This window comes from Sycon ciliatum, chromosome 1 (assembly GCF_964019385.1).
Source record: "Sycon ciliatum chromosome 1, ocSycCili1.1, whole genome shotgun sequence".
Classification (NCBI taxonomy): domain Eukaryota; kingdom Metazoa; phylum Porifera; class Calcarea; order Leucosolenida; family Sycettidae; genus Sycon; species Sycon ciliatum.
Genome location: NC_088643.1, coordinates 47,491,485 through 47,505,489, shown reverse-complemented (window position 1 = coordinate 47,505,489; position 14,005 = coordinate 47,491,485). Strand labels below are relative to the sequence as shown.

Below are 14,005 nucleotides of genomic sequence, written 5' to 3'. Positions count from 1 at the left end.
ACAATACATCCACATAGATAGAAAGGAAGGGTGCTGACACAGAATGTAAGGAGCTATTGTGTACACACTAGCTCCGCAAAATAGCTTCACACAATAGTTCAGAGGATCTACACATTTTCAGTACACACAGTCACTTGCCGGTTTTGATAGCTACAGTTCGTAATGGTCCTTATTCACAATTACGTCATCGGCTCGCGCCGGGGTATACTTGAGATTTCGTGGTGAGACAGACTTCACTTCTTCCAAAATTTTCGTCTTGGCCATCAGACAGTTGTTTTTATTTCGAGAGTTGGCCCTCACGTCGAGTTCCAGGTAGTGCCTGTCGTGGAGTATCACCGACTGGTCCGTCAGCTATGAGTGCCAAGAAAGTTTCGTCTTTAGCCGACTTGAGAGTGCCTGAGCTGAAGAGGCTACTCCGTGAACATGGCTTACCCGTTTCCGGAAAGAAGGACGAACTGATTGGGAGGTAAGCTTTCTTCGTTTCACTTCTTAGTACTTACTCAGTAGTGTGTTGCCGAAAATTACTAAACTCTCCCAGGCGTCTGTTTTTTTTCGTTATTGGCCCGCGTGCAAAGAATGGAGCTGAACTAAAAATATTTTTCAAAAACCAGTAGACTTGTGTAGCATGGCTACTTTATGACACGTTATTTGTATACACATAAATAGTACACCGTAGGAATGCATGGATAGCTGCGCGCATACTCGCACTGCCTTGTCTTCTTCTTCTCCTTGTGAGACAATGAACGAATGATAACTACTTACGTAACTACAAGTATGTGCTTTGAGTGCTGAGAGTATACGGTTACAATGGTGGCAGCGGTGGGATTCGAACCCACGCCTCCGGGGAGACTGGAGAGGGGATTACACTTGGACTAAGTTAGGTGTGGGCATGGACCATGTGCATGGCAGCATTGCGACTCTGCTGAGAGTTGCTATAATGGGATCTGCTTTCAACTCAGTGTGCAACAGCATCCATAGTCATTTTACCTGTATTATGTTCTTGTCATTTTACTTTTGTTTTGTGACACAGTACCCATGAAACGTGACAATATTCCTTGCTGAGCCTAAAAATTCCAAATCTTCCTGTGGCTTGTGTTCCTGTGTCAACTGCAGATTACAGACATTTGCGAAAACTTCAGGCCGTGCTGAAAGTTGCTTTCTATCGCCACCGGTACAAGGCAACGTCAGTAATCCCCCAGCACAGTCACAACCACCGCATATACCACCATCCACAGAGTCGATAGAAGTGACCCGTACGAAAAGTAAGTTTCCAGTCGACCCAAACTTGTGGAAGCCCTTGGTTGACATTCGGACTGCCTTGCCGATGTTCACCATGGCCAACATGGTGGCTTATTTCATTTATGGTCAGTCCACTGATGGAAGCCGAATGAACTTCAAGGCTGTAAATGAGCATGCCCTGCTTCTATTCAGCAATGGATTGGTGCAAGCCATTAAAGGTGCAGTGGATCCCGAAGAGCAAGGAACAATGTATCTCCGCTGCATTGTGCTGGCAGAAATGAAACAAAAAAAAACCCTATACCCTATACATGAAGCTGGACACACATGCAGAGGTCCTGTACGCAGAGTGTGGCTGTCCTGCTGGCCACCCTCCTCACGCTTCCTGCAAACACCTTGCGGCGTTTGCGTATGCTCTTGAGGAGTTTGTGCGGCTGGGGTACCACCGGTCAGCATTGAATTGCACGGAAGAGGCCAGCAAATGGAATGTGCCACGGAGCAAGAAGGTTGAAGTGTGCCTGCTAAAGGATCTGGGCTGACTTTCGCCAAGAACGTAAACGAATTTAGTACCCGCGGCGTGGCAATGGCTTTCACCCACGTTCTGCCGTCCGAGTCAACGCTGGTTGCAAGGGTGGAACGCATTGCACTGAAGGCACAGATAAGGCTTCTAAGGGTGCATCCTGTGAACCTAGTCCTAGTGGTGAACATAGTCCAAGTGGTGAACCTGACACGCAACTTACCCGAGAGGAAGTGAATCCGCAGTCACCCATGGATGTGACTGGGAATACTAGTGACAACAGACAAGTGCAAGAGTACCCCCTGCCTTGGGGTGGCTCTCACCGGACAGAAGATGGCAAACAGTTCTATTTTAGCAATACGTGCCCACTGGACAATGGCTTGATGTTTTGTTTCACTCTCCTCAGGAGCAATGACATAATTATATATTCATGAATTTAGAGACGCAGCTAAAAGTGGGAACCGTGCAGCTCATGCCCTGCTGGATATGTGTGGGTTCATTGACATTGGTGAACCAGGCGCAGCGAAGTACATCTGGTGGCACGCCCTTGAACTTCTAGGCCTTCCCCGAGTACCCTGTGATGGACAGAACATTAATTTCTATGGTTCAGAAGCAGATCGGTTTGTTATAGCGTTTAATCAATCAATCGTTTTGTCTTCCGTCAGTATCCTACGAATGTGACAGGTGCAATGTGAAGAAAGATGTCGTCACTCCAGAAATCTTCATCTCTGCAGACGGAGACCTATCTCACCTGCCTGGGCCGGACCAGGTAAAGGTGATGTTGAATGCCTGGTTTTTTCCAGGAAGTCAGCCTTGTCGTTGTGGTGGTGTGCGCTCGTATTCTCGACGGAGGTTGCAGGTGCTACGTGGCTCCAGAGTGGGGTGCTCTGTGGCATTCTTTTGCTGCATTTGCTGTGAAATGGTTGGTCGGCACACAATTTATTCTGCTGCAGATTTTCCTTTACAGGTTGAAGTGCCAGGCACTGATTCCGGCCGCCTGACTGCATACCGGTTGCTGGGTGTGACCTATGGAAATGGCCAACATTTTGTGTCTCATATTCATGAAAATGGCACGTTTTATTTCTACGATGGCATGAATGCAGCCACAGGGGGGCGGCCTCAGGCTGTGGTTGGCCCTCCAGTGGCTCCAGCTGGCTATCAGCTTGGCCACATTATGTATGCTGCAGTTGTACCGGCATGAAGAGCATATTTTATGTGAAAATTTTCGATCTGTCACTCATAATGCCGTAATGAGAATGGATACTTGTTGGGTGTGTACGGCATCACATCTGCTTGGGAGCACGGCTCCAGAGCAGAACATCTTTAGTCACAGAAAAGTGAAGGCCCATTCCAAGTCCGATGTAACGAACAAACACCAAAATATCCTACAATGTACTGCAGATGCCTAAAGGAGTAAGGTGCGCTGTCCTGAAGGCAATAATACAGGCTACATAAGGAGGCGAATTGCAGAATAACTTACATCAATGGTGGATTAAATAGAGTGAGAAGGGCACAGCATGAAAAGATTTCATCTCCAATATCAGCCATACTGATCGGCAGAAAGCGAAGGATGGAATAATTCTTGATCTGCTGAATGGCTGGCTCCACATGAATCCTCAGTGATGCAATGCGTCGTGTTGTAAGTAGATCTTCTTCAGAGAACTGTTGATGGTGGAGAAAGGGTGGGATATTGACACCAACACCATACACAAGTGCGTCGGATGCAATGTCAAACCCTCTGTCGGCCATAATCACATCGCCTTTGTCCAGCAGCTTCAGTAGTTCGCATCTCCTCACCAACTCCTTGTCAGACGTCCGTCCACCATACAGCTGCGACACAAACGACAGAGCACCACCAGGTGTTATTCCTACAAGCGCTTTAATGGTGTTACGTTGCTTGTATTCCGACCATGTGGCAGCTTGAGTGGTGGGGTTCTTTGGCTTTTCTATCGGAATCTCCAACGCATCGATGATAATCCGTGTCCGTGGATACATTTCGCGGAACGACAGTGACATTAGCTCATCCACTTGGGATCTGCTCGGGAAGATCGGGATTTGGCGAAGTGCATTGGCAGCCAACGGAATCCAATGGCGGATAATCCTGGATATTGTTGGTTGGGAGACACCAGTTAGCCGTGCCAGCTCCTCTTCCGGATAATCCTTCCACACCTTCACCATTGCAATAAAAAAGCAGTCTTCCAGTGGAAGGATTGGTGCAGTACCTCTTGCTTGGGTGGCAGAACGGGTGGACAAAACAAGTTTGAACATCTCCTCAAACTGTCCGAATGTTCTGAACCCAGTATACCAGCGAATGTTTTTGTCCGATGTGAACTGCCGTGCCGTAAAATGCTGCCTTTCAAGCTGAGCTTCGAGGATCGTGTTTTGGTCTTTCAATAGCTCTAGCTGTGATTTCAGGTCCAAGATCTCATCCCTCAGCCGCTGATTCTCTTCGACAACGTCCACCTCTCCAGTATCCTCGGTGCTGGCCACTTCTTCCTCATCCACCGTCATACTTTCTTCCTCGGCCTCACTCGCTTTCTTGGAGGTCAGTGTTTGGCGCTCCATCACTGGGATGGTCCAAGCAAATACAGAGGGAACTTCATCGTCATTCTGGCGTTGCAGGGCTGGGAAATGTGCTCCACATACACGCACATCGTTTGTTGCAGTCACCGTCAAATTTTGTTTTCGAACAGCATCTTTCCACGATTTGATTAATTTTCTTTGCCGTTTAGCTAGATGTGGATCAGCGCTTTCAGGCAGGGGTTTGGGGAACTTGGCAAACGGCAACGTCCTGCACACGCTGCAAGCGCCCCTACAGCCGACTCGCTTTGCCGTATTCCCACAAAGACGATCCTCTTCCATCGACCATTTGCCAGTGCCGTCCTGAACACGTCGGTACCCTCGCTTGCATTTCTTCGCCCCAGACACGTTCTGACAGCCAGGAACAGTACAGGAGTGCGGCATTGCTAGTTAAGAACGTATGCTGACAGCGGTGAAAACAGAAAACCCCTTAGCTAAGGGATCAAAACAACACACGTTCCAAAACTAAGTCATGTCGAAAGAAAACAACCAAAGCGGACTTCTTGTTCGTAAAATCTTTCTCCCAAATGCTGCCTCTGCCAGCTTGATTTTGAACTGTACCCCAGCGCCGCCCTCGCGGTGAAAGGATGACGTAATCGAATAAGGTCTATTATTTCATGTCAATAACCAACAAAAATCCGAAGATCATTATATGAAAAATTGGCGTTAATATATGTGGTCTTAGAGTATCGTCCAACTACATGACTGTATCAGAGTAGAAAAGATGAAGAAGTGCTCAGTACGGTGTAGGTGCATTACGTACAGTGTTGATCAGCAGCTCAAATCCTTCCCTCTGCTGTGCTAGCTGACCATAGAAGTGGATGGGTACCAGCAGCTCACGGCTTCCCGCCAAGTGCCTGCAACAACAGCGGCAGTGATTGGAAAGTGGGTGTGGCAAGACACATTGGTCTAGTGCACAGCAATACAAGTGTTTCAAACACACATACCGGTGCATTGAGCACATGAATAACATGCCAACAAGATAGGAGAGACACAACAGGCAGGCAAGCATGCATGCACATACACACACGCTCGTGCACACACACGCACGCACGCACGCACACACGCACACGCACACACACACACACACACACACACACACACACACACACACACACACACACACACACACACAGGTCATCAGATCAGCAGCAGCAGCAATGACGTGGCAAGATAGCTGTGACAAGCTTACCTATCTGTAGCACTGCGCCGCGTGTACTGCCCCTCTGGCTGCTGTTTGAATGAAGTCATGGACTGTGCTAGTCGATATTCTACAATGCCGACGTAAGCCTTGTTCTCCTTCTGCATTGTTGCAAACACACCAAAAATAGAAAGCTACGATAGATACCACTCTCCAGCTGTGAAGCCAGCGTGATGGAAGTAGAGGCACAACAGGTGCAATATCATGTTACATTGCCTACAGGCATAAGCATGTGAAAGTAGTGTAATGGATAGCTATGCATGACTGTAGACGCCACTCTGCACTGTTACTACTAGTATTCTGTACTCGCATAGTAATCTAGCCATGGTGTCTTTGTTACGTAGGTCTATGCGGTTGCGCATGTAGCCAAGTTCCCGGATGTGTTGTGTAGCGGTTTGCACAAGCATATGCAGCATGCTATCCCGTGTGTTGCGGCGGCTGGCACAAGTACGACTGCAGCTGAGTTTGTTTGTTGTTCCTTCTTCTAGTTAGTTCGAATTTGCGTTGCTTGCGTCCATTTTGCTAACCTCTCCTTTTCCAATATCATGTATGAACTGTACTACTGAGAGTTGTTGTCGGGTGAGAGTAGCTGTGCGTTGGGGGGACGAGGGTTCCACAACATCTGGTGCCGAAACCCGGGACCCTTTGCGTGTAAAGCAAATGTGATAACCACTATGTATCGAGCCGGATTCAGGGTTGGTACATGCCCTGCCCCAAAATGGGGCATCATTTTTGGGGCAGGGCATGCGACAATCATGACACGAGCTCGATACATACTTCACTGTACTAGTGAGTTTTGCACATGTACCTGAGGACTGTGTTTTGCACATGTACCTGAGGACTGTGTTTTGCACAAGTACCTGAGGACTGTGTTTTGCACATGTACCTGAGGACTGTGTTTTGCACATGTACCTGAGGACTGTGTTTTGCACATGTACCTGAGGACTGTGATACGATTCAAGATAGAACCCTCTGGCGCCGAGCCCGTAGATGTGATCAACGGCTGGTCCAAGCCAAGAGTGAATATATCAAATTTGAAACCTGCTCCTCAGTGGGTGTGGATCATACTGGAACACAGCGCTCTGTTATGTGCCAAGTACATGTACTCACCGAGAACCAACGGCCCAGCTCCTCATCAATAAAATTGAGACTCTTCAGCAGTTTCAAGCCACTGTTGATAGTCACATACCTAATGCAAACAGGAGAAAGAGAGAGACAAAACTACATCACAACCATCAAATGGACAGTCTTACAGTCGAGTCCTGAATTGATTTTAATGCGAGCAGATGTCGTTCGTTTGCACATGAATCAAATTAAATTTCCTTTGGAGTCCATGAAATCGTTTCACTTTGGCACATGATAAGACTGTAGTTGGAATTGATTCAAGGGCGTAAACAAACTGCCCATGTACAGCGAGCATAGATTCAAGGGCGTAAACAAACTGCCCATGTACAGCGAGCATTGATTCAAGGGCGTAAACAAACTGCCCATGTACAGCGAGCATAGATTCAATCCCAAACTGTGGATAAACAGAGTTCACAAACTACGAGTACACACCGAACTAAAGACTGACCTACTGAAGAGCGCTCTGCCGGGCTGTCCCAGGTGTAGCAGACTGGGCTGTAACGTTACCAGTGTGTGAAGACATGCCTAGAAACACACACAAGAGAAATGCACATATAAACACCACCATGGCATTGCAGACTTGCAGTATAGCAACACTATGAACATGCTAGCATGTGAAAACAAAGATCACAATTACGGCCCAGGATTTGCGAAAATGTACTGCTGGCAATAAGAATTCTAAGTCGCTAGCTTCAAACCTGAGATAATATAGTGACATTCTAAGTTTGGGAATTCCAGAAAGAAGGCTTTCGCAAAATGCAGAAAGAAGGAAAGACCCCTAGAAACAAGGTCGCAGCAAGATAACGTTAACTTTATAAACAAACAAAAAGCATACTGGTATAAGGCTGTGATCGTTTCGTCGGATCCGGATCAAGATCCACATCTCAGATCCACTGGATCCTCGAAATCAATCGATCACATTTGGAACACACTGCTACCGTGACCATGTCGAGGTAGAAAAACGACAATCGAAAAGTTACTCCAGGTTTGTACTATTCGTACTCATCTGCATGGTGCACCGCTTTTCCACGTGTGTGTGTACTAAATGCGTATATCAATGATTGTTACCCGCCAAACAGGTACAAGCGTCTCGTTTGGCAAAAATGAATCCGTTGCATCCAGTCAACCCTGCCCCCAGGGCAGGGTTGCTCGCATCCACATCCGAAGGATTCGGATCGGGATTCGACCAATCGATCCCTGCAGATCGAGAGATTCCTATGGATCTGGATCTGACGAAACGATCACAGCCAACGCCTATGCCGGGCAGCACAGACTCACCGTACATACACAATACAGTCCTATAAACCATATTTGCCGTTGAACCTCACTGCTCATAAAAAAATGTTTAAACACACACACACACACACACACACACACACACACACACACACACACACAAGAAGAGGCGTGAAGAGCTAGCAACCATGGTCTCCCACTAAACCCACCTCATCTTCACATGCTTCATCCAACACATCCAGTGCTTCATTGGAGACATCGTGACTCGGATCACACAACTACAAACAGCGAGCAAGAGAGCAAACCCAGAACAGGATTATCACTACTTCACAGTAGAGCAAAGCACTCAACAACACATCAGCACACAAATTCACACAAAGTTGCACAAGAATAAACGCATAGAATAAACGCATGTAGGGAGAACACCATCAGAATTGAGACTCAGGTGCTCTGGCTGCTTTTTATAGTTCCTTGGCATGGGCGCTAGGTCTTCTTTTAAAATGAAAACAGACTATCTACCGCTTATACACAGTCCGATGGTCATGCATTCTCTGATCATAATGTCAGAGTGAATGGCCATGCTAGCATGCAACTGTGCATCCTAGTGGCTTGTCCCTCTGCTGCGACACCGAGTACTGTTCAGAATCGTCTCTACATTGCCTTGCAGAAGCACGTTTGTCGTTTCTGCCTTTCTGATGACCGAGCCTTTACTACTGGCTTGAGTGTTAGTTTCATTTCTTCTTCTTCTTGCAACATGCCACGGACAAGGAGCTCTTCACGGGGTGCAGACGCAGATGAAACCGACGAACCACCACTGTTCTGCCCATACCCACCATGGCGTAGCAGTGTGCAGCAAGACAAACCCAAAGTGGAGACCATCTCTCACTGCAGATGTAGTGTCGCCAGTGTGGAACAGGTGACCTCTCTCTCTCTCTCTCCTCAACCCAGCCAGCAAGCCACACTCTACACACTATGCACGTGCCTACTCAACACCATGCAATCATCCCTCAATCCAAAGTTCCAAACACAACACTTAGAGACTTACCTGTGCAACAAGCATTTCCAAACACCACGTGTGGAAGAAAGGTACCTTGGCTCGCAGCAGTACTCTCAGGTGCCCTGTGGCATACAATCGCATTGCCTACATACAACAGAGCCAGGGAAAGTACACAAATGATGATTGTAGTGGGTAGTGGTGATACGCATAATCAGACGCAAAGAAGCTCTACACAACAACAGAGCACATCACATTGCATATACCCCAACTAATTGACCAACACCCCGTCCCCTGCCAGTAGGGGATTTCCCATACCCATGCTTTAGTTTTCAGGCATGGCAACTTGACCAACCCCGGTGCCTGGCCAATAGGGGATTTCCCATCCCCATGCTTTAAGCTTGCAGGCAAGGTTTTCAGGCATGGCAACTTGACCAACCCCCATCCTCTGCTGGTAGGTGATTTCCAATTGCCATGTGTTAGCTTGCAGGCAAGTTTGAGGTACGGTACCTACTTCACTTGTGTTGGTCAGCAGCTTGGTGAGAACGATGCGATTGTGCCCATCGCGAGAGAAGTCCAGGCTGGAGATGAGCAAGCGCTGCAGCTCTTCACGGTCACTCAGGTCAGTCTCGCAGATTTCCAAGAACCTTTTAAAACAAGCAGTACAGCACGCACACACCACATGCCGTTCCTAAGTTACGAGCATAGCACTAAGAAGTTTACGTGCATGGCCTCCAGACCGATACTTGTACTGGTGACATGAACAACACCCAGAATCTCAAATAGCTCTCCACACTTGTCCACCAACCAGTGCGGTGAAATTTGCACTTACGCTCTAAAGATGTTGAACCTTTCCAGCATCTGAAATCCATAGGAAGTGGTGGAGAGCTTGCCGAGAAAGAGGAAGTAGTCTCGTGTCAGTGTGGTGGTGACACTGCTGGCGGAGAACACCGTACGTGTAGGATGATGCAGGTACTACAACAGAACAGAATACAGCGGATAATGCAGAGCAGCTGACGTGTGACAAATTAAGTCAAACACTGCATTGGCAAGCAGCGGGCAGCTAACAGTAATTATCAATACACGTGCGTGTGTGTGGGGAGAGAGGGGGGGGGGGGGGGGGGGTGCATGTGTGAGCACATACAAGTACATGTGTGTCACCTGTCACCTAGACTAGAGAGAGAAAGCAATTCTCAACATATGCATAGTTGATCGCAGTGGCTGGAGACAAATGCCACGGTCACTGGTCCCATTGGTAATTGACCATCCAACACACCTGGTGAATGCCCACACAAGCTACACAATCAACCACTAACCAGAACAAAATAACAAACTGACGCATACAACACTTACCGTAAAATTGTACGAAATTTCAGTTAGCAAGTCCATCAGGCATTTGGGAGGCTAAACAAGAAACAAGGTACACTACAATATCAATAAGCGCACGCTAGCATTCATGATTGAACGCGGTCGATATACAGGACCGTCTGTAAATACCGATATATATATATCATATATTTCGCCTCAAACCAAGCACATTCTGTCGGGATTGCTCGCAGACTCTTGACGTTGCACTCAGGCTGGGCACTGGGTCAAGATTCAGCCAGAAAGCTGTGTATGCTAAGCATGACTACAGACTTCATGCATGCCATCAAGCGTAGAGAGAGCTTGGCAAGTTTGAGGGTGGCTTACCTCATCCGACAGTACCAATCCAGCAACCATGAAGGCAAAGAACTGGAGACCAACTGCTGAATACTTCCTGTTCTCCTGGACAGCCCCTAAATGAGAAAACATCTTGCGAGGCATGTAGAAATTCACCAATCGCCGAATGAACCTACAAAAGCATAAAAAGATAAATCATTCATTGATTACTCGGATGGAGAGCCAACAAAGAATATACAGGAAAGAAGAAGGACCAATGAACTACAAGTTATGCTATACTGGCCACAAACACCACCAGTTACAGGACAATCCGCTCCTGCGATAACATTGCACGACACAGACCAACGGTACTGACGTTTTACAACTAACTGCCAATCAGCACTAGCACGTCTTGGATGCATACCGTATTTTCCCGAATATAAGTCGACTTTGAATATAAGCCGACCACCCCAAATCCAGGAGTCAATTTCATGAAAAAAAGTTTTTATAGCTCCATGACACCCACACATACAAAATGATGAATTCTCTGCGAGGAGAGATCATATCATGCCAGTAAGACAAAATCTGAACAAAACCAGTGTCATCCAATGTTCATTCAATGTTAATGGTTCATACGGTAGTGCATTTTTGTACGGACACTCCAGTCACTTCATTTGTTGTACCAGATTCCCGTATGTAAGTCGAGTTCCGTTTGTAAGTCGACCCCCAGCTTTTGGCGAAATTTCTGGCGCACAGAAGGTCGACTTATATTCGAGAAAATACGGTACTCCAATTGCCTTGCGCACTCCAACCGCCTTCCAACTTGGAAGGTTCTAAGTTATAGTACTAACATAGGAGGGGAAGGTGCGCGCAACCAAGACAAGCACAAGCTGAAAGCCTCAGCTGTGGAGAACGTTGGCGGATGTACATGTACTTGGTCCGGCTCATCGCAATTGTCGCTTATCTCCCGCACACTTTTTGACAGGTAAAACCCAGTATGTAACTTACTTTTGCTTGGGAGGTTGTGATGGCAAGATCAAATGAGGCACCAAAGAAAAAATGATCGCGCCTAGTGCTTTGAATCGCGATGTGTTCGACTTTTTTGGGAAGTGGAAATAATTGGCCATTCACTGTCTGTGTTGCCAAAAGCCAAGGGCAGCGACCCGAAGACCGGAACTGTAGCAGGGGCAACTGGCATCCTGGAGAGCGTGACAGGCATGCGTGCACGGCAGAGGAGTATGAGCGTCATGCTGAAGAAGAAAGGTGTTTTTGATGCGATGCGCGCATGCAAGGGACGTTTGGTTGTTCCTTTTGTTCCTTCGTGGACCTGGCAGAAGCGCAGCATTACAAGAGTCGTCGTCAGCGTATCCATTGGAGCGTATGATAGCTGTCTGGAGAGGCCTGTATGCCTCATTCGAAGGCTCTGTTGAAACACACTGTGGTGACACACAGGTCACACTGCCCACGGTTCCTTCAAGCACCGAAGTGACACACAACTGTTCCTTTCCCATTGCTGCCATACGACAGGCTGACAAAGCAACAGATACTCTACCAGTCTACGCTAGCAGCTAGACACCAGCAATTTAATGTCAGCTCATGTAGCGGCGGCAGCTCGAGTGATGGAGAGTTGAATGAACTCTGGACCTGTAAGAGTGTGAGTGCAAGAACGCGCTTCTTCGCTGATTTATTTCGTGCATTTTGCTTACCTTGCTTCTCTTCTATGACTCGCTTCACCTGATTCCATGGCTGAATATTTTTTCTTGTGGCGGAGAGTATTCATGTATCATGCTTCCTCACTATGCCTATTGAAAATTTCACAGAGCGGCAACAAAACTCCTGTTCTTAGTGGCGATAGATAAGCGACAATTGCGATGAGCCGGACCAAGTATGTCGATGACGATACCGGCAAGTCCATTGGACAATACGGCCAAACCACGATTCAAGAACGCATAGCAACGCACTGCAGTCGTCGCAGCTGACCATTCAGCCCATTGCCTCAAAGAGTGCGAAACCAATCGGCACGCTTAACGGGATGTTGAGCGACCAAGGCCAGGAAGTAATGGAGACAATATAATACATATTATGTGGTGGACGATTCAGAGTCAGAGTGCCACGTACCAGCTCTCATTGGAGAACGGGCCAGCCTAGCACTTTGGGTCTGTTGATGATGCCGGAGACAGGCTACGCAGATGCTCTAGAGTCACGCTTATATTAAAATGATCATACCCCAAGTTCCTGTTCTTGTACAAGTACTGCTGGCATAGTACACTACATTCTTGCACAAGGGGTTTGTTTAAGAGCACAGCAACACTAGCTTACTTTGGCTGCTGCTCTTCCATGCGCTTGATGTTCACATTGGGCATCTACACATGACAAAGATATATACACACAGACAGTGTAGACAAGAGTTGGCCAATTCCGCTAAAGGGATACCAGTATGGCAGGGAGGTAGACTGGGCAGTAGGAATTGCTGCCAACAGCAGCACCAGCTATCACACAGCTAACAATACAGGCAAAGTCCACTGCTGCTTCACCACCCAGGGGAGGGGTGCACTTTCAATTGAGAGTCCTCACACGCCCACGCAAGCACGCACACACGTGCACACACAAGCATTGTGAAACACACTTGGCAACTTACACGGAAGATGGAGTCAATCGTTGGCCAATCCCACTGATCGTACTCCTTGTCCGACAACACCTGGCATAGTAGACAATGCACAGGTCACCACACACTGAATGAATAAAAAAATACTGATGGCAAAGTCAGCTACACAGCACTAGTATGTTCTACCCAGAGTAGATAAACAAGAGTGTGCAACTCGCGGATGGGCAGGCCCACGGCGGAATTTTTTGTTGACGTAATCTTTTCGACGACGCACGCGCTGCGAGTCTTTCGGAAAGTTTTCCCTCGTGCTCTTGGCCGGCTTTACACTACATGGTCGGTGCCCAGCACGTGCACTCACACTGCTCTGCGGCAGAATGCGCGTTCTTCTGAAAAAAGGTGACGTCCACAAAAAATTCCCCCGTGCGCGGGGGTATCTGCAGAATATGCAGGACAGATCCGGAGTTGCACACTCTTGTTTATCTACTCTTGGTTCTACTCATCCACAGGACTACTGCCAACATCACCAACATACACTCTCTCATACGTCAACATACACTACTCTCCCATACGCCAATATACACTGTCCCATACGCCAATATACACTGTCTCATATGCCAATGCACTGTCTCGTACTAGTTGTATTATACAATGTAGCAACGGAGTAGTATTAGGCACAGTGATGCAGATTCCTGGCTAGGATGTCAACTGCATGTACACAATGAGCGCAATGACCACCAGAATAGGGTGTCAGGCATACTTATCCACCCCTGGTGAGTCTGTAACTATCTCCAAATGTTCAGCCATGGGGATTCATGAGGAAGTATACGTGTGTCTACCACACATGTAGTAATACAGTTGTAGAAGCAACAA

At 47.5% G+C, this 14,005-nt stretch overlaps 1 protein-coding gene across 1 annotated transcript in view; it reads right to left on the bottom strand.

Moving 5' to 3' along the window:
- Positions 1-14,005, bottom strand: part of LOC135829703 (rapamycin-insensitive companion of mTOR-like) — a 40,683-nt gene that overhangs the window by 6,358 nt on the left and 20,320 nt on the right. Inside the window, exons 21-32 of the mRNA XM_065342098.1 lie at positions 13,169-13,228; positions 12,850-12,893; positions 10,582-10,723; positions 10,243-10,293; positions 9,722-9,864; positions 9,404-9,536; positions 8,941-9,036; positions 8,105-8,173; positions 7,108-7,184; positions 6,645-6,723; positions 5,526-5,635; positions 5,097-5,190 (exon numbers count right to left, since the gene is read on the bottom strand). Of these exons, the coding sequence (XP_065198170.1) occupies positions 5,097-5,190; positions 5,526-5,635; positions 6,645-6,723; positions 7,108-7,184; positions 8,105-8,173; positions 8,941-9,036; positions 9,404-9,536; positions 9,722-9,864; positions 10,243-10,293; positions 10,582-10,723; positions 12,850-12,893; positions 13,169-13,228 (1,098 nt within the window). The remainder of the gene's footprint in view (positions 1-5,096; positions 5,191-5,525; positions 5,636-6,644; positions 6,724-7,107; positions 7,185-8,104; positions 8,174-8,940; positions 9,037-9,403; positions 9,537-9,721; positions 9,865-10,242; positions 10,294-10,581; positions 10,724-12,849; positions 12,894-13,168; positions 13,229-14,005) is intronic.